This window comes from Impatiens glandulifera, chromosome 6 (genome assembly GCF_907164915.1).
Source record: "Impatiens glandulifera chromosome 6, dImpGla2.1, whole genome shotgun sequence".
Taxonomy (NCBI): Eukaryota; Viridiplantae; Streptophyta; class Magnoliopsida; order Ericales; family Balsaminaceae; genus Impatiens; species Impatiens glandulifera.
The window spans coordinates 47,746,173-47,767,105 of NC_061867.1; the positions used below are offsets into that span (position 1 = coordinate 47,746,173).

The window sequence follows — 20,933 nt, forward strand, 5'->3', positions numbered from 1 at the left end:
CTAGTTAAAGTAGATTAAGTGATAAATTGAGCACTCAAATTTGGATCTTACTAAAAATAGAGATTGTATTACCTTTTTAAAATTCAAACAAATAAAAATTAAATGAAAAATAAGTGTCAATTAAATTTCTAAACAAAAATAAAATGCAATATTTTTTCAGCATTAAATGATTCTTTACATTTGTGGCAAGGTACATAAAGGGAAGTTTTTATTTAAGATATTATTTTGAATTGTTATAGAAATGTTGTGTTAAGTTAAATTTTATTTTTAATTGTTCAGATCTATTTATGAGAACCCTTAATCATCACATAGTGTTATTAATGAGAATCTAACTAATTGTTTTTAATGTTTTTTAATAAAGTCCTACAAATAAAAGCCTAATCATTTAAAACAGTTTATTTTGAAGAAAACAACAAGTGGAATAGTCCAATTATTTAATTTTAAAATTCATAGAACAATACAAAAATATATATATTAAGACAAAACAGAAAATAAATAAATAAATTGGTCTGGGTTGGGTTGGGCTTACCTCTAGTTAATGACTTGTACAAATACTAATGGATCAATAGATATTGAGACTTGAGAGCAAATTTGAGGACTTTCTTATTCAAAGGCTCAAATTCAACCAACCACCATATTAACCTCAATAACAAAAATACTAATACCAATTGCTTTTCTAATGAACATTTCTCACAATGCAATCCATGTTTTTTGTTTTGAATTAATTACCACTTCTTAGTTTGTACTTACCTTTTTTTCTGTCTTCTTTGCCCTCGCAAGTTGGATCCATTTGCGTCTTTTTCCTTTTGGAACTCGAGGAACTTATTGTTAATTGGAGAAGAGTTGCGTTGAAAATTGGGCAGCATTCCCATTGAATGATTAGTCCGAGATTTTGTGCACGAACTTTCTATAGCCGGGAAGCATTCTCATTGAATTAGCGCTCCGAGATTTTGTGCACGAATTTTCTTTAGCCTAACCCTCCCAAAACGCTAATCTATTTAATATGCTTAAAGTCCCGTTAAAGCAAAAAAAAATTATGACTTTAGTTTATTTTGAATTTGGCCCAAATAATATCTAGAAGGTTCATGTTGATTGTATTTTGCTTCTAAAGTGTTCTAGTTAAGGCAGGAAATTTTCACATGGATTTCCATTATCAACAGTGTCAGTCTCGAGAATTAGGCTGTTACATCCATATATAGAAAAAAAAAAACGTGAAAAGTAATTTTTGTCTACCCTAATTTCAGTTAAAAAATCGTTAAACAAACTTTTTTAGTTATATTAGAACTCGTAACTAAATAAATAAAAATACAATTTTTCATCACTAAACTATGCACTTTTGTATTAAAAAAATAATAATTTTATCTAAAAACTTGTCCAATGATAAGAGTAGGATTAAGATAAAAAAGTCACGAGTTTGATTTTATCTGAAAGTGCTTTTAATTTAAACGGGAAAACATAACGGTTGGGTGTTATGTTCTTCTTTAATTCCATAAAAAGGATGCGACGAAGGAGTCACCATCTGTCACATGGGTGAGAAGGGCGGACATTCTTCCGGTGATCCATTTATGAGACCCGAGGAACTAACAAACTTATTTTTTATATATTAAATGGGCTGTCCTCGGGTGTGCAGCTTTAGCCCGTGTGTCGGGCTTACCCAGGACGACCCTGATTATCAATTTTGTTAGAAAATATCTAGTTATATGAAATTGAATTTTACGAACAAAACCCGAATAAAATATTTAAAAAATATCTAAACAAATTTATAAATTTTCTTTTGTGGAAACCAAATTCAACAGATATAATTTGTTTCCAAAGAAATCAGCAAGTGCAATTAAATTTCATATAAAATGGTAACATTTGATAAAATTTATTGTGACCAAAACCTTTATCTATTTAAAATCAAATTAGAAAAATGAGAATTATAAATAGTATGTGGGGACAAGGGATAGGGTTGGAAAAATAGCAAGAAAATGAAAGAGATAAGTTTGGTCAAATAATATTTTGACCTAAATACCCCTCACCCATCTCCAACCTGCATTTCCAATCTCAACCCTCATGAATTCCGTCGCCCCCTTTCTCTCTCTCATCTGCCCCTGTAATTCTTCAATCTCTTTCTTTCCGATTTGCCCCATTCTCCCTCTTCTACACACTCTTTCTCTCTCTCCCACTGATCAACTGAATTACCCGCCAATTTCCTAATCTCAATCTTCCCTTTTCAAGCTCCTTTGACGTTCTTACCTCTCCCCCAATCCGCCGATCCAACCGTTCTTTCAATCGATTTTAATTTTGTTTTTGATGTCTTGTTTGCCGATCGATACTTCATGCTTCTCGAATCTAGGGTTCCGAAAAGGTATGTTGGATTCTGTCTATATTTGGTTACCATTTTGTAGATTTTATGAGATTGATGATGATTTTTGTAGATTTCTAAGTTGGGAAGTAAAATGGATTAATGGGTTCTCCTTCACTAGTAGGTATGTATGTTTTGGTTTGAAATTAGGGCAGTTAGAACTTAAAATCGATTAAAGTTGCAGTTTTTAATTTTACCCTTTTGAATATTGCTAGAGATATGGAGTTAGATTGTTAATTGAATCTCTATACATTTGTTACAGATGTTGAGCTAGTGTTGGAAAGGGGGGGATTTGAAATTGAATCTCCTGTTGGTTTACTCTGATAAGTTAATTTTCATGGCTAATCGTGACTCGATGCTTGGAAATAATAATCATACATTGTCTTTAGGACAAAACCAACAGATGATTTTGGGTCATAATAACCACAATGAATTGGAACTAGGGCAGAATCATGACCATGAATTGGGTTTAGGTCAGGTTGTTGATCATGATATGGATTTGGGTCGATGTGATGATGAAGATGATGATGATGAACAGAAGCCTGAATGTGATGTTCATGAATTGGATCTTCATCCACAGGGCCATGAGCTAGCTCTAGTGGATAACAACATCATTGGAGATGGAGATGAAGATGAAGAAGAATTAGCTATTTCTGAAAGCCAAGAACTTGACCTGACTGTTGATCATAACCATGAAATGGGGATTGAACTTGTTCATGAAATGGATAATAACGATAACCATCTCATGATCTCTCCCATTCTCCAGCAACGAATGATCGCTTCAGACACGAACTACGAGCTTCATGTTGGTCAAGAATTCCCAGATGTGAAAAGTTGTCGAAGGGCATTGAGAGATACAGCTATTGCCCTTCATTTTGAAATTCAAACTGTCAAATCTGATAAAACACGTTTCACAGCTAAATGTGCGAGCGAGGGATGTCCATGGAGAATACATGCTGCAAAACTTCCAGGTGTGCCAACCTTCAGTATACGAACAATTCACGATTCCCATAAGTGTGGAGGAATCGAGCATTTAGGTCATCAACAAGCCTCTGTTCAATGGGTGGCTAACTCTGTCGAGCAGCAGCTTCGAGAAAATCCTAATTACAAACCGAAGGAGATACTCGAAGAGATTCATCGCGTTCATGGAATCGCGTTATCGTATAAACAAGCCTGGCGTGGGAAGGAACGGATTATGGCTGCAATGAGGGGTTCGTTCGAAGAAGGTTATTGTCTTCTCCCGCAGTATTGCGAACAAGTGAAACGAACTAATCCCGGGAGTATCGCTATTGTTTACACGAATCCATCCGATAATTCATTTCAGAGGCTGTTTATTTCATTTCAGGCGTCCATTTACGGTTTCGTTAATGCGTGTCGCCCTTTACTCGGACTGGATCGAACGTATCTGAAGAGTAAATATTTGGGGACTTTGCTTCTCGCGACTGGATTCGATGGCGACGGTTCTTTATTCCCGTTAGCATTTGGAATAGTGGACGAAGAAAACGATGATAATTGGATGTGGTTTCTCTCCGAACTCCACAACTTACTCGAGATGAACACCGAAAACATGCCGAGGCTGACGATATTATCAGACAGACAGAAAGGGGTTGTCGATGGGGTGGAGGCGAATTTTCCAACAGCCTTCCATGGATTCTGTATGCGTCATTTGAGCGATAGTTTCAGTAAAGAATTCAACAATCGAAATCTCGTTAACCTTTTATGGGAAGCAGCTCACGCCTTAACTGTCATGGAGTTCGAAGCAAAAATCCTCGAGACCGAAGTGATTTCGACAGACGCTGCTTACTGGATAAGACGAATCCCTGCTCGGCTCTGGGCGACTGCTTTTTTCGAAGGTACGAGGTTCGGCCATTTGACGGCTAACATCATCGAATCGCTCAACACGTGGCTTCTAGAAGCTTCCGGGCTTCCTATTATCCAAATGATGGAATGCATAAGGAGGCAGCTCATGACTTGGTTCAACGAACGAAGAGAAACAAGCATGCAATGGACCTCGATCCTCGTTCCATCCGCTGAGCGACGAGTGGCTGAAGCTCTCGAGTGCGCGCGTACTTACCAAGTACTTCGCGCGAACGAGGCCGAATTCGAAGTTGTATCTCACGAAGGGACTAATATAGTCGATATTCGAAACCGATGCTGTTTGTGTAGGGGCTGGCAGCTTTACGGTTTGCCTTGTGCGCATGCAGTTGCGGCTCTTCTTTCGTGCAGGCAGAATGTGCATAGGTTTACGGAAAGCTGTTTTACTGTTGCAAATTATAGGAAGACTTATTCGCAAACTATACATCCTATTCCGGATAAGACTTTGTGGAGGGAATTGTCGGATGGGGATTCCGACGCGAGTAAAGCGGTTGAGATTGCGATTAATCCGCCGAAATCGCTTAGGCCGCCTGGTCGACCGAGGAAGAAGAGGGTGCGGTCGGAGGATAGGGGTCGGGTTAAGCGAGTTGTGCATTGTAGTCGGTGTAACCAAACGGGGCATTTTAGGACCACTTGTGCCGCACCGATATAGGTTTGTTGTATGTTTTATGTTGTATTTGGGGGAAAATGTGGTTTTGATTTTCCTATAATTATGTTGTTATTTGTTTTCTATGGAGTCTTGGTAGTTAAGAGTGTAGAATTAGATGAATAGATAATAGATAGCTTTAAATTATTATTTGATGTTGAAATTCTTGGTAAGGTAAAAGTGTTGTATTACTTTCTTTGTTATTAAATATATCCATCCTTGATGTGTAATTAAATGATAATAATTTAATACTCATTTAAAATTATTTTGTAGATGTGGTTTACATGTTACTTAATTTTTCTCTAGTATAAAATTATGATTAATTGCATGATCAAAATGATGTTTTAAAATAATTTTATTGTATTAATCCAAAACAAACTAAAATTAGTTAACATCCATCGAAATAGTTTTAAAGACAATTGTTTTTTACTAATCTAAAACTTGTGTCAAAATTATTTTTATTTTTCATGTTTTTGCTTATATATTAAAACACTAATCAACTAGTTAAAATCTTTATTACTAATTCTTTTTTTTGGGGAACAACTTTATTACTAATTCTTAGTGTATTTATTGTAAGACTTTATTTTTATAATTTTTATAAAAATAAAAGGGTATAACCAACTGAAAATGTTTGAATATATATATATCATAAACTTATATAACCGAATTATTATTCAAATAAGTTGAGAAAACTAAACCCAACAACAAACACTTTTTCATGTATATATGTGTATATGGTACATCATTTTTCAAGGGTAATTTTAAAAATTGCATTTACCTATTGTTTTTGTGACTAATAACCTAGAGGATATTAGTTGTAAATATTTGGAAACTTTGAGATAATATTAAAACCACATTAGAGTTAATATCTCTCACATGGGTTTGAGATAATATTAAAACCACATTAGGGTTAATGTCTCTCACATGGGGATAATCCAAAATTTATGTAAATATTGGGTTCGAGTAGACTAGTTGAATTATAAATTCACGGAAATTTCTGCTCATGAAACTTGAAATAATTCAATTTTAAATAAAAAATAAAAAATGATATATAAAAATTTTGAACTCGCAATATATCAATATAAATAAAATCATAAAATTAACTAATCTAATATAGTTTTATATTTTAAATTTAATAAAAAAAAAATTGGATAAACATACAACATTGTGTTTATATATATAATTTTAAATTTTTTTTTTATTTTTTTAGATTTTTATAAATGTTAGAGAATAAAAAAAATTATGTATTTTATGAATTACATCACACATCATTTCACATCCAATATATTATATTTAGTTAATGTATTTTTAGTGGTAGAGGTTAAGCATTCACCTTCTTTGTTTTGAATCTTGAGTGTAGATGAGTATTGTTAACATGTTTGGTCAATATATGTTAAACAGCGTCTTAAAAATTCAAAAAAAATATATATACATACAAAAAAAAATTAGAAATAAAATATAACAATTATAAGTGGTCTAATAATTAAAATGTTCATATTTCAACTTTCATATCAGAGGTGGGTACAAAATTAAAATGATAATGATGGTAGTTTATGTGTATAGAGATTAAGGATCGATTAAAATATTCACATTTCATACTTGAAAATATTGTTTGAATCCTCAACTAGTACGAATTTGACCCGTGAGTATCATAAAATTTAAATAAAAATGATGGTGATATATGTAGATGTGAATTGAGAAAGAGTGTTTAAATGAAGTGATTTATGTGGTTGCAAATTTTAAGTACGGCATTGTAGCCCTACAAACAAACAGACCAAAACTGAAATGCAAATGAGCAGAATTGAGAAACTGACTGTACAAAACTACTTTAATTGAAGACTTCTATTTGGTGCATCATTTCTTTGTTTGATAAACCTTGCTACCAACCAATTGTATTTTAGGCAAATTAACACTTTGTAAACCCTGAAAATTCTTATCTCGAAAAAAACCAGAAATTCGAGAAAATTCAATATTCATTTGCGTGTCAGGAATTTTTTTAAAATAAAACAATATTTTAAAAGATTAGAACAAATTCTGATAATTTAAAATTAATTATAAAAAACAATTAAATTTGAGATCAAGCTTAAATAAACTTTTAGATTTGAAATTGTTTTTTAAAAATCTGTATTTTAAAATATTATTTACTCGAAACATAGTCACCAATTGATTTTTGTAGTTTAAAATCAATAAAAAAAATTTATACGTTTACAACATATTTTCACTAGAGTTTCATTTGGTTCATAATTTGGTAATACTCAGGAAAGACTTTCGCACTCCATCCTCCGTACCCGTTTTGAAAACGGTCTATAGTTTATAAAATCTTGAATTTTGAAAATTGGTTGTATAACGTTTTATTTTAACCAATTATTTTTCCGGTCCTAAATATGCACATATTTTCGTGTATTAAAATTTTAACAACAATGTTAAAATGCTGGTACATGTTGTTGATGACGTTGATTAAAGATGAATATACTTGAAGAATATCAGTTTAAAGACATTATAGTTTAAAAACAAATCCCAAACGAGCCCTTATCAAAATATATATTTTTAAATATTTTGAAATCTTTGTTTTTATTTTCTTGGGATTTTTAGAAAATGGTTTGGAATCCAAAATTACGAAATTAATTTTAGAAATTAAAAGTTGCAATCAAATAGACCCTAGGACTGGTGTCATCGGCCATGGGTGCCATTTTTTGGTCAGGGCTAAAACCCTCGGTCTTGGGTCAGAAATCCCTTGGTGGGATTTGGAGATCCTCAATCGGGGGTGTTGAAGTTCCTCGATCGGGTGTGGAAATCACCGGTCTTGGGTTAACATGGGCTAACTCCATCGGTCCGAGGTTAGGACCCTCAGTCAGATGTCAAAATTCGCGGTCGGATCTCTCGGTCCTAGTCGAAATTCCACGGCCGGACCTTTCAGTTCTAGCTGAAATTTCTCGGCCAGACCTCTCGGTCATGGTCGAAATTCCATGGTCGGACCTCTCAATCATAATTGAAATTTCTCGGTCGGACTTCTCGGTCCTAGCTGAACCTTTGGGTCCTCAAGAACATCAAAACAACAGGTTTTTCAATTTTGATTAAGGCTTGGATCTTTTGATCCAATGGCATGTGAAGCTTCACAAAGCTCCCATGATCATTATGAATATCATCTCGAGGTGTCATTCGATCGGGATGATGATTTATTCAACCAAAACAGTTTTGATGTAAAAATTGAGTTTTTGGTTTTTTGGCTTTAATGAAGGGTAATGAGTTTGCCAATATCTTCCTTATGTTTCATATGATTGATTGAAATCATAATATGAACAATGACTATTCGTTTTGACCAATTCAAAAACTTGAAATTTTCATTTTTTATGAAAATTTTAATTTTGATCAAACATGATCGGAATAGATCAAACATGATCTAAATAGGTTCCCAACATCATTAGAAATATGTTGGGAAACTTTATGGTCCGCTAAGAAAAAAACCCGATTTTAAGATTTTCCAAATTCAAATTTGAAGGTTTTTATTCGATTTGATTGATCGATTTTAGCATCAATAGAAAACTTGTAAATGATCTTAAGATCATTTTTCAATAAAAAAATCTAACAACCAAACAATATACAAACTTATGAAAACTGAAATATAAAAATTTCAATTTCAAACTGAAAGTTTGAATTAATGAGTGATTGAAAGCTTACAAAGGATTGAAGAACATTCCTTAGACCTTAAGGAAGTTTTAGGGATGCCTAGATCCGAAAGTTAATGTTTGCTATAAAAATTTTAAAAATCCAGAAGCTTGAAGTTTTAATGGCAGGTTTTTTGAAAATTTTGATTGAGGTCTTGAGAGTTGATCTCTTGCCTTCGGATCAATACAAGGAAGCTATTTATAGCATCCTAAGGTCGGTTCATCGACCAAGTGGGCTAGTTTGAGTCAAACAACTATGATGTTGTTTTGACTATTTTCCGGCCAGTTGCAAATATATGCCATAATGACGGACCTAGGTATAGGGAAAATGATCACCAAAGTAGGGTGAGTATTTCACCTTTTGAACAAAGTTAAAATGTTTAGAAACAACGAAATTTCATCTTTGAAAAATCAAAGGTGGTTGCAGATGCTTATCCGCCCGACGTCACGATGAAGACGACAATCAATGCTCGAAACGACATCATTTCGGGCAAAAACTCGGACGCAAATGCTCCATTGGTGTTCTATCAACGACGGAATGTTCTATCGCGTTTCAACTAACGGAGTTAGCACTCACGTTAGCTGATCCCCTACTTCGTGAGCGCACCTTTGCTTCGTTGCAGCAAGAGACGCAGGTAGTTCCTAGGCGTTGAATGAGAATCCAACGCCTATATGAAGGCTGTAGTTTCGGTTGCATCAGTGCTTCTAGATTTCGGCTACACCCGATTGTAGATTTATTTATTTTTTAATTTTAATCTTAAGAGTTTATTTGAAATTGATTTTTCTTTCACCCTTTTGGCTTGTTTTAAATCTTTAAAAATATACAAAATATTTAAAATAAATATAACATATATTTTTCCAATTTATTTTATTTTTATATATTTTGGGTTAAATAAATAATTTATTTGGGATAAAATGGATACAACATTTATCATGAATTATTTATTTTAATTCCCTTAAATTTTTCTAAATTTAATTTGAGATAAAATGGATATACCATTTATCTCAAATTATTTTATTTATTTTCCTTAGACATCATCCTTAATTAATTAGGATTTAATTATCACAAAAATAGTCCAATTAATTGGTTGATTATATTTTGGCCTTAACTTTAATTATTTTGATTTTATTTATTCAAAAATAATCAAAATAATTATTTTTAAAATTTATAAATTGGGTGTGTAGAATTTTAGTGTTTACACCCTTAAATTCTTATTAATTTTTAATTTTTACAAGTTTTTTTTAATGTTTGAGGATAAAGTGTTTTTAAGACCAAAATTATGTTTTATGAATAAGATAACACATCATTTCACATTCATAACATTATATTAGTTAATGTAATTTTAGTAACGAAGGATAACATGTTGGTCAATATACATATTAATCCACTTGTCAAAAGATTAAATACAAAATTATATAAATACACAAAATTATTAAATTAATTCAATAATCATAAGTGGTTTAATCGATTAAAATGTTCAAATTTTATACTTGAAACTAGAGTTTGAATCCAAGCTAGTGCTAAATAGAAACGACGATAGTATATTGAGTGCGAATTTGATGGAATTATTTGTGAGAAATTAATAGTCCAAAATTGTTTGAACACAATCCTTTTAGTTTGGTGCGTCGAGGGAGTTATATGTGCGGAGACTAAGGTTCGAATATCAATTGGTGTGAATTTGAGGAGGAGTATTTCAATGACAATAATGGTAGTATATGTGGGTGCAAATTTGAAGGAATTATTTGTGAGAAATTGATGGTCCAAAATTGCTAGAACCGAAGCCTTTCAATTTGGTGCGTCAATTCTTTGCTTGATAAACTGTACCACCAACCGACTGTATTTCACGCAACTTAAGCCTTAAATGCTTATTATTCTCATTATTTGATCGCGTAGAGAGGCTCTTTATTCGGGATGCGCATCAAAGAATTTTTTCCGTTTTCCAATTTTGGTTGCGTTCAATAGACATAAGAAAGCCTCATATATTACTAATCTTATGTGTACAATTTGATTTCCTTTATTTACTTGATTATTATTAAACCAATGATTGTAATTAGTGGGTGCATCTAATTAAAAAACTTCACATAATTGTTGCAATTAGATATTTAAATACTTATTTTTATTGTATTTTTAATTGCATGACAAAATCTCTATCAAGTGTTAAGCTATATCGATGATATTTCCTATCTGATCTAGTATTTCGGATCGGATACCCGCCTCTAGTTTTTAAAAAAAATTGCGATCCGTATCCGATCACTATCCGATCCGAAAACACCGGATCGCATCGGCCAGCTGGATACCCGCCGATCCAGTTTTTTTCCTTAATTCTAATTTTTTTCATATGCTAGAAAATAGAAACTAGTCTATTAAGGATCTCAATTATGAATTCAACTCATAACTGCAATACAGATAAAAAAATATAATTCAAATGCCAAAATAAAATCAATATTTCTATTAAAATAAAAAGACATTGGTCCACCCAAGTGACCAAACATTTTATAATACTTGTAGCTTTGTAGGAATGCTGATCTCTAGTGGGCAGTGACTTCAAGTTCCGTCTACTCTAGTGAGTCCCAAAATGTCTGAGCTTATATTCTATCATAAACAAAATAACACAATATCACAACAACTTCACATATTTTACCTCAACGATTCATTCAATCAAACATTACAAGATGATGTACCTAGAAATTTTTCTAGTTCTAGTCATTAATTATAATTAAAGCTTGGTTGCTCCGAATTTAAATTTTTCATTCCTATAAAAATCAACAATGAACAACTTATAAATATCAATATTAGTAAATTAAAAAAGATATTAATCAATTAAAAATTATATAAAATAATTAGAAGATTAAACTTTTTTCAAGTTGCTCCAATAATGCCAAACTATCCTTAATTACCACAACCTTTGTTGTACGTTCACAATATTGGGTACAAAGAAGGGCCTCAACTATTCTTGGGGGTTAAAGAAGTACGAAATGAGTTAATTACGTGACACCTAGTAGTGAAAGCCGACTTAGAAGCAACAATTGTCATAGGTATAACAAGTACATTACGGACCATCTTTGCAAGAATAGGAAATCTCCTTTGATTATTCTCCACCAAGACAAAATATTAAAACTCTCACAATCATTCTCAAGCGGCTCTTCTAGATACTTATCCAACTCATATTTGTTCCTTTGAGCATGATCAAAACCAACCTCCATTTGAAACCTTGAAGTCAACAACTTTGAAAAAATCATAACTTCCCCTTGACGATTCTCATTCCTATTTTTCAATGCAATATTTGAAGAGGAACTTGTTTGCTTGTTTTCTTGAAGCATTGAAGAAGTGTAGAGCTTGAACATTTCATCAATAAGAAGCTTTAAATTCAAATTCAAGATTGTGCTTTTAGTATCATCAAAGCAATTACGCACAACCCAATCAACTAGATGCATCTTATGCCTTGAATCAAGTAACATATAGATAAATATAAAATAATTGATGTTAAGAATGTCACCACAATAATTATCATACTTCACTTTCATTGGTTGTTCCATTTTTTTACATCCTTCATCATCATTTTTGCACAAATTAGAGATCTCTAAACCAATGGCAAATACACTTTGTGCACATCCTTCATCATCATTTCCCTTTGACGATTCTCATTCCTATTTTTCAATGCAATATTTGAAGAGGAACTTGTTTGCTTGTTTTCTTGAAGCATTGAAGAAGTGTAGAGCTTGAACATTTCATCAATAATAAGAAGCTTTAAATTCAAATTCAAGATTGTGCTTTTAGTATCATCAAAGCAATTACGCACAACCCAATCAACTATATGCATCTTATGCCTTGGATCAAGTAACATAGAGATAAATATAAAATAATTGATGTTAAAAATGTCACCACAATACTTATCATACTTCACTTTCATTGGTTGTTCCATTTTTCTACATCATTCATCATAATTTTTGCACAAATTAGAGATCTCTAAACCAATGACAAATACACTTTGTGCACAACTATTACAGGTGACATAACGATAACCAGATTACATCAAAGTAGCGTCTTAAAAACCTTCAAAATTGGCGAAAAATGACTAACCCTTCTCCAATACTCATCATTAAGACCTCCAACCACCTTCATCATCTCCTTATAGCAAGATGAGTCCTTAAATATCAAGTTATCAAATTCCCTCTTAAACTTCACATCACACACAAGCATCAAATATATTGAATTTCATCTTGTTTCAACATCCAAACAAATAAGAATTTTATTTTCCATCTTCTCTTCTTCTACACAAGATTTAAACATTTGAAGTCTTATAGGAAAATATCTAACATATCTCACTACAGTGCAAACTTTCACTATAGATGAATACATATCCTTCAAACCATCATTTACAACCAAATTGAAGATATGAGCAATACAACGAATATGTAGAAAATTTTCATCCAAAATACTAGATTCCCAATGATTAAGTCTTCTTCTCAAATAATTAATTCTCAAATAATCATCTGTCAAATCATTAGAACTAGCATTGTCTACAATCATAGTCATAATATTCTTAAGTTCCCAATCAATCAAATACTTTTCAACACCTCATCATATCAAATGGCCAGAATGGCCAACAAGAGGACAAAAACTAATGATCCTTCTATGCAGAACCTAAATGTCATCAATAAAAATGAGCGATAAGACACATATAGCTCAAGTTTTGACCGAAAGTTCATGCATCAATTGTCAAACTAATTCAAAAAGAGAGTGTTTCAAAATAGCTTTCAATATTTGCTTTTCTTCGATGAAAAAGTTATAACAATCTATAGAAATGGTCTTGCATGATGGAATTGAAAATGCGGGATTCAAACACTTGCAGAAGTATATAAATCCCTCTTGTTTCACAAAAGAAAAAGGCAACTCATACACGATATCATTATAGCAAAGACCTTTCTATAAGTTGTTATCAAATTGCCAACAAGACGGAAGAAAGATTGTTTCAAACACACCATCATCACAGACAATAGTTTTTGTTTCAACTCCCATAAGTTTTTGCTTCTTATCCATATTAGCGACTGATTTTCAATTTCATAACGATCTTCTCAACTATATAACCGGTGTTTACTGATTTGCCGATGGGGCCACGTTCTCAATGATTTCATCTTCATCAATACATTAGTCTTCTTCAACAATCGGTATATATTCAACAGAAAAATCTCTCAAATCGATCGTATCAGTCTCTTCCAATTTAGAATCACCATCTAATGTCTTCCTAACACAATCTTTGTAGAGAACATGTTTATTGAAGATAACGTTCGTACTATGAATAATCTTCCAATTTTGATTATCCCATAAACGATAACCAAAATTGATATCATCATAACTAATAAAAAACCATTTGTTAGACTTTGGATCAATCTTGCTCCTATAACATTCATTAATATGAACATATGATAAACAATCAAATACTTTAAAATAAGAAAGGCCTACCTTTTATTGCTCCATCTTCTTCAAGAATTCTGAACTCAAGAGGAATAAAGGGTCCTTTGTTTATCAAGTAGGCAACAGTGTTGATAGCTTCTGCCCAGAAGGTTTTATGCAGCCCAAAATGCAATCTTATGCTTCTAGCATGCTCGTTCAATATTCGATTCATCCATTCAGCTACTCAATTCTCTCGAGATGTTCGGGGAACATTCTTCACCATTCACATCACAATATTCTATGAAATTTGAATTGATGTACTCGCCTCCGTTGTCGGATTTCAAGCACTTAACCTTCTGATTTGTTTTATTTTCAACCAAAGCCTTCCACTTCTTGAAAATAACAAAATACATCAGACTTGTTTTTATAAAGTAAACACATAGTTTTCTTGTCTAATAATCTATAAACGTCATGTAATAATGTGATCCGCCAATAGAAGAAACGGTGCAGGTCCCCACACATTAGTGTGTAACAACTCTAGTATTTCTTTCTTGAGTTCCTTTCCAATATTTAAGAAACTCGTATATAACGTTCCCGTTTTGTGACATCGAGCAACATCTATTGCTCCTTTAGTCACCTTCCACGCACCATTTCCACAATTTAAAATGTGACCTTTGTCATCCAGTGAAGAGAAAAACGTAATGTAATGAAGAGGTAAGCAATGTCAACCATTGGATCAAATGATAATTTTATTTAATTGTTTAACTTTTCAACAATATAAAATCTCTCATATATAATTTAAAACTCACTTTATCCTTTATATTTTCTCACTCTAGAATTTTAAAAGCTTTCTTCTTGTTCTATGAGTGTTCTTCGAGTTCTTTGCTCGACATTTTCCGTTGAAACTCGGTGATAGTTCAGGTACATTGATCAAGTTCGATGTGTAGTGATTCTAGTGCAAAATCATTACTAGATTTGTTGTACCATAGGAGACAGTCATCTGCGATAAGTTCTAGCACAAACGAGAGACGATGAAACTGTTTTAAGGGAAATGTGCTAAGCACATGCCTCAAATCAACCATTTATTCGGTGATATTGTTCTTCACATATTTTATTTATTTCATTTATTTGTACAACATTTTATATATATTTCTGTAATTTATTTCAAGACAAGATTTCTAACAAAAGTAATATTACACATCCTAAAATAAACTAGTTTACAATAAAATAAAATTAAGCATGGTCTAAACTAATATATAACACATATTTTCAACTTTTGAAATTTGTTTCTTCGCTCTCTAAAAAAAACTCTAGAGAAATTGAATAGTCGTTTCTTCTTGGCCCCTCAAATTACCTTTTTAGCATTGGAGGGTGTCTTGTTTCTTTTTTCATCACTTAGATTTGGGTTAATGATGTGCTTTGTTCGGTTCATCATCATGTTTAGTCGAGTCAGATTTTTCGTCTCAAATTTTTATAATCCAAATAATACTATCAACCGTTGTTGAGTCGTTTGCTACTCATACCATCTGATCGTGTTAAAGATAACTTCTCTAGTATGTGTTTGTCCCTTCTTAACAACAATAAATGTGAAATAATTGGATTCAAAGTTATTTTTTATTTTATTCAATAAAAAATTACTGAAACTGGTCTTTCATATCGAGACCCTCTTACAAGTATCCTCTCATTAGTAAAAAAAGACCATGTAGTGATTGATAAACCAATCACTATTAACCTCCAAACCAATCGTTATAGGCCTATAGCGATTGGTCATATACCAATCGCTCTCAATTGGTAAAAGTCTTCTTGCTCTCATGATTTGTATATATTTTTTCATTATTGTGACCATATATATATGATACATTATCATCTGGTAGGACCTTTTTCGACGTTGCTTACCAACCATCGGCTAAGAATAATTTAAAATGTCATTCAGGATAATTTTTAGAGTTATTTTTTATTTTATTCAATAAAAAATTACTGAAACTGGTTTTTCATATGGAGACCGTCTTACAGGTATCTTCTCATGATTTGTATAAAAAATTTCATTATTTTGACCATATATATATTTGATACATTATCATCGGGTAGGACCTTTTTCGACGTTGCTTACCAACCATCGGCTAAGGATAATTTAAAATGTCATCCATAATATTTGGTAAAGATTTTTCCGATAATATTTTATTGATTTATTCGACTTACTTTATTTCAACAAATATCGTTTTTAAACTCAAATGAATTCGTATTTGGAGTGACCCTCATCAAACTGTATGATCATTCTATCTTTTTTATTAGAAATTTTATTTTTATAAATTGTTCATGCAAGATCATTATTGATTTATTTTAATTTTTTAGATATTATTTTTTTTATTATTTAAACTAGCTCTTATTTAAATTTAATGAGAATTAAATTATCATCCTTACTTTTTCAAAGTTCAATAGATATTTTGTTTTTGTTAATGGTCTACATATTTCATTATGATATATATCAATTGAATGTTCTCACTTTTCATGTAAAAATGATTAAATAAATTTGCAATATTTTTTAAGTCAAAACACAATTTGGATAGTTTTTTCTCTTTAGGAAACTTTAGAAAATCCTAATCTATTTCAATAATATATTTCTTCTCCTTTCTTGTGTGGACTTGTAGTATTTTTCTTCTATCCTTTTTTTTTTTCTTTTAGTTTACAAACTAATATTTTAATTAAAATAGTTTAAAAAACAAATCAAACCCTGTCAATTCAGTTTTATTTTTTCTTGGTTTTCGAGTGATATTCATAATTTTTATTTTTTCATACAAGAATTGAAGTCTCTTTTATTTTTAATAAATAAACAAGCAATTACTCAAAGGTTACCATCTTAGTCATTAAATAGCCATCAGTTTTATTTTAATCAGCTTTAAAGATCCAATCTTTTATTAGGGAAAGAGAAAAATCGATTCAAAGACATCAACTTTATTATATATATTATTGCATCTTTTTGTCCTTCTGCAAATTTGTACAGATTACAAGATGAAAATGGCGGTGGTGGGCCTTCTTGTTGCCTTTCGGTAGTTGTTTCCTCCTTTCCTAGTTGTAGACAACTAATTTCTCCATTGGCGTCTTTCTGCATTCTTCCCTTTTTGTCCATATCAAAGACCTAACCCCACTAATCTGATCAAGGATCAAAACGCGCGGTTACATCCTTTTTCAGAATATTCAACGCCTTCAGGTTCTTCTTCTATGATCTACCTCTCTATTGATTGTCCTGTCACCTAACAGCCTTTGGTGGTTGTGGGTTCGAATATTGACTTATATTAGTCTCTTCCAACTTATATTTTAGCGACTTGATTTTTTTGAGATTCTGAATTTCTTGGATCATTTGGGTAATTCAACTTCTGATTGGGATCTTACTTTTTCTTATTCATCATGGGTTTCGTTTGAATTTTATGATGTATGTCAATTTGAATCCTGTTTTAGTTTCTAATTTGAATTGGGTTTCAATTTTCATTACCTCTATACTCTTTTATGGTATCAGGATCGTTTCATGTAAGCAATTATGTTTGTTTTAATTTCTTGTGATCAATGGAACTTTGAAAGTGTGAGAGGTTTAGGATAAAGACTAAACTTGGTTGAGAACTATATAGCCTTTTTATTGCAAGTTCTAAATCTATTATAGAAGTGTGAGGAGAAATAAGTCTAGTGGTAGAGGAAGTTGTGGAAGAAGATTGAAATGCAAAGATTTTGTTGAGTTGGTGTTCTAGTTTGATACTGAGTCTAATTTTCTGGGTCAAAAATCATGCCAAGAAAAAATTTTGTAATTCGAAAATCATGTCAAGGTTAATTTATTGGTCTGTAAACCATGCCAATGGATCTAGTCGAAAACACTTATAGTTTAGGTTTCTGGATTCGAATCCAGATGAGAAACTACCAATTTAATCTGTCTTTGACTAAGTTTAGCTTTCAGAATTTTTGTATCATCTAAGGTTAATTGACCACATGTTGTACTTGCGACTTATACTAAAATTCTGTAACATATCAATTCTTCCTATGGTTTCTGACAAAGAATTTCCTCATGTCTAAATTTTTTTTAATAACAGTGGCAAGGCATATTCGTTGGTATTGTATACTGAGAGGGTCTGGCATTTCTGCTTGACTTGTGGTTTAGTTTGCTATTCCTGCTGTGGGGATGGCTAAAAAAGACACCCCATCTGTTGAATCACGAGAACGTCGCCATGATATCATTTCAACTTTGGTTTCAGCGTTTCTCGAATGGTTGCTGATGTTTATGTTGTTACTTGATGCTTGTTTCTCGTATATAATAACGAGATTTGCCTATTACAGCAAGTTGCAAGTTCCATGCTTGCTATGCTCGAGAATTGACCGTTCTTTGGGCAACGCAAAAAAAAAATTCTATTGGGATTTGATATGTAGAAATCATAAATTGGAGATATCATCTATGGTATTTTGCCGAATGCACAATAAACTCGCTGGTGTTCATGGAATGTGTGAGGACTGCCTCTTTTCGTTTGCTATAAATAACTCCAATGTTGAATCATATAGATTGTTGGTTGGTAAAATGGGGGTTGGGCCCATCTATGAGATTGACGAGGATCAGCGTTTTGAGGAGTATGAACATGGTCTTTCGATAAGGAAAAGATGTTCTTGCTGTGATAGCAGATATAGGGAATACGATCCTTTATCCCATATGGAGGAAAACGCAAAGGTGAAGATTACATCCGAGACTGAATCAGAAGATGTGTTTCATAAAATTGGTGATGATAATGCTATTGTCTCTGAAACCAACAGTATAAAAGATGGAACTGGTATTCATCGCGTGCAAGAGGAGCCTCGAATTATTACTTCGCCTCGTGATTTGACCTCGGAAAAATTGATACATCTCGACTCTGTGTCTGAGTCCGAAGTGCCCCTTGATGTTGAGGATTCTTCTCTTAGAAGCCCGCATATAGCATCACATACAACAGTTGGGCGTGGATTAGATGAGTCTACAAGGAACTTGAAACTGTCAGATGAGGTCGAGTTGTCATCCGACGTCTTGGCACCCCATTGTGAGGAAGTAACTACCTCATGTAAGTTGTGTTTCTTATTTTGAAATTTTGACATCTTACATAATGGAAGAGACGATGCTTTAGGCTTGTCTGGTTTTCTTTAAATATCATGGTTTCAATAATACTATTTTATAATTTTTAAAGGTTATAAAAAACAACCATTTTTGAGGTGATGTTTTTCTAGCAAGGATTATCAATTAGTGTGAAGCTTCTCTCTTTTTATTCAAATTTCTTATTTACATCCTACATCATTACATCAATATGGCTGTCTTATACTACTATATGTCATGATTTATTTATTTCTATGTTTTTCAAATGTTCATATCCCTATGAACAGCTGCATTGGAGAAAAAAGTTGATAGTGAAGATGGAGTGATATGTGCAATCCAAAGTAGCCCTGGGAAGAGCAGTGAAACAATTGTGAGCCCTGTTGCAGGTGATACTTATATACCGCTGTCCTATAATATTAATTAGACATTGTAATTAGCTCAACTTGGAAAATTGTCATTTCCTGACCTGGGCTGATTTTTCAGACATTGTAAATATTAGAAATTGCCCCATTTTGAAATACTTGTTGTTTTTGTTTATATATCTGAATACGTCTCCATATACATAAATGTTTGGAAACTAAATTTAATCCTAGACAAAATTCAGATATAGAAACAGAAATAATAAGAGTTTCCAAATAAAGTAGTAGAGGGCCATGACTGTGGGGGGTCGTGTTGGTTTTCTCCAGGAATAAACCTTGGTTTTCAAAGAAAGAAAATGTATAATCACCTGGGTTGATTTTGTAATTGTCATAACAGGTGATGATATGGAAGAGATCTCTAAATTGAGAGATAGTCCTGTTGCTAGAACTGATACAATTGCAGGAGAAACTAGTCAACCATTGCCAAATGATTTGGATTTTGGTGGTGCTTATAAGCTAGCTGTTGGTAGCAAGGGAAGACAAATGTCTGGAAAATTTCTACAACAATTATCTCAAAAAGAATCCTCAAGAATGAGTGGAGATTTGAAGCTCATGTTATCGCAATTGTCTTCTAATCGAGGATTTGATTTACCTCCATTCGAAATGAGTCCCAGGTTTTCTGGACTTGGCGATGAATCAAAATTCGATTCTTCAAGCTCTATGCTGCAAAGGAGGATATCCCTTGAGAGAAACGAATCCAATTTATCCCTAGATGGAAGTGTTGTTAGCGACATTGAAGGAGAAACCGAGATTGAAAGGTTGAAACGTCAAGTCGAGCATGATAAGAAGTTAATGTACAATTTATACAGGGATCTAGAAGAGGAAAGGAATGCATCAGCTGTTGCGACTAATCAGGCAATGGCTATGATCACAAAATTGCAGGAGGATAAGGCAGCGGTTCAAATGGAGGCATTGCAATGTATTCGAGTTATGGAAGAACAAGCCGAGTATGATGTGGAGGCTCTTAATAGGACGAATGATCTTCTTACGGATAAGGAAAAAGAGGTTCAAGATCTCGAAGAAGAGCTTGAGTATTACAAAAATAGGTTCGGCGATGTTTCAGAGTTGGATAATGATGAGCCTTTGTCTTAATATTTGTAGAGATGATAGTGGATTGACAACTCATGTGGAATTATTTAAGGTCGAGGTTTGGAAGAATCCAACAGTTAGAAATCCTCTGTTGATTCTCAGGTATATTATCTACTTTTTACTCCAGATGTTAAATAAATGCATATCACAAAAACAAATTAGTTAATATTTTCCATGCTTTTCATTCCCTTAAGCTTGAGGGTTCCATATAGGTAGGTATTCCAAACAGTTTTTTTTTTTTGAAAAGAAATTAATAAAAATCTACTATAAACACAATTTCGCGTGACTCGAGTCAAATGTAGAAATATAACCATCTGTTAAGGAAGAAGTCCAGGCATTAGAATGAACGAACAAAAACTAAAAAAAAAAACTCGGAAAAAGCAATGTATACTTTTAAGTGGC

General features: G+C 32.6%; 2 protein-coding genes across 3 annotated transcripts; both read left to right on the plus strand.

The window, feature by feature from the left end:
- The first annotated feature begins 2,031 nt into the window (after positions 1-2,031).
- On the plus strand, positions 2,032-5,117 carry LOC124942078. The gene is made up of 3 exons (XM_047482492.1): positions 2,032-2,350; positions 2,421-2,471; positions 2,610-5,117. The coding sequence occupies exon 3, from the start codon at positions 2,685-2,687 to the stop codon at positions 4,872-4,874; it is 2,190 nt and encodes a 729-aa protein (XP_047338448.1). The 5' UTR covers positions 2,032-2,350; positions 2,421-2,471; positions 2,610-2,684; the 3' UTR covers positions 4,875-5,117.
- An 11,798-nt stretch (positions 5,118-16,915) lies between these two features.
- Positions 16,916-20,710, plus strand: LOC124941964 (myosin-binding protein 1-like). 2 transcript variants are annotated; one of them, XM_047482355.1, is made up of 4 exons: positions 16,916-17,290; positions 18,005-18,994; positions 19,311-19,409; positions 19,768-20,710. In XM_047482355.1, the coding sequence occupies exons 2-4, from the start codon at positions 18,094-18,096 to the stop codon at positions 20,532-20,534; spliced, it is 1,767 nt and encodes a 588-aa protein (XP_047338311.1). In that variant the 5' UTR covers positions 16,916-17,290; positions 18,005-18,093; the 3' UTR covers positions 20,535-20,710. The 2 variants fall into 2 exon arrangements, with proteins under 2 accessions (XP_047338311.1, XP_047338312.1); XM_047482356.1 differs by having other exon boundaries at positions 16,917-17,290; positions 19,780-20,710.
- Positions 20,711-20,933: the final 223 nt, after the last annotated feature.

Bases quoted from the DNA above. Each gene is read 5' to 3' on its own strand.
- LOC124942078 (XM_047482492.1), top strand. From the start codon at position 2,685: ATGGCTAATCGTGACTCGATGCTTGGAAATAATAATCATACATTGTCT.
- LOC124941964 (XM_047482355.1), top strand. From the start codon at position 18,094: ATGGCTAAAAAAGACACCCCATCTGTTGAATCACGAGAACGTCGCCAT. The intron at 18,995-19,310 runs GTAAGTTGTGTT...CCCTATGAACAG, and splicing joins TGAGGAAGTAACTACCTCAT to CTGCATTGGAGAAAAAAGTT. The intron at 19,410-19,767 runs GTGATACTTATA...TTGATTTTGTAA, and splicing joins AATTGTGAGCCCTGTTGCAG to TTGTCATAACAGGTGATGAT.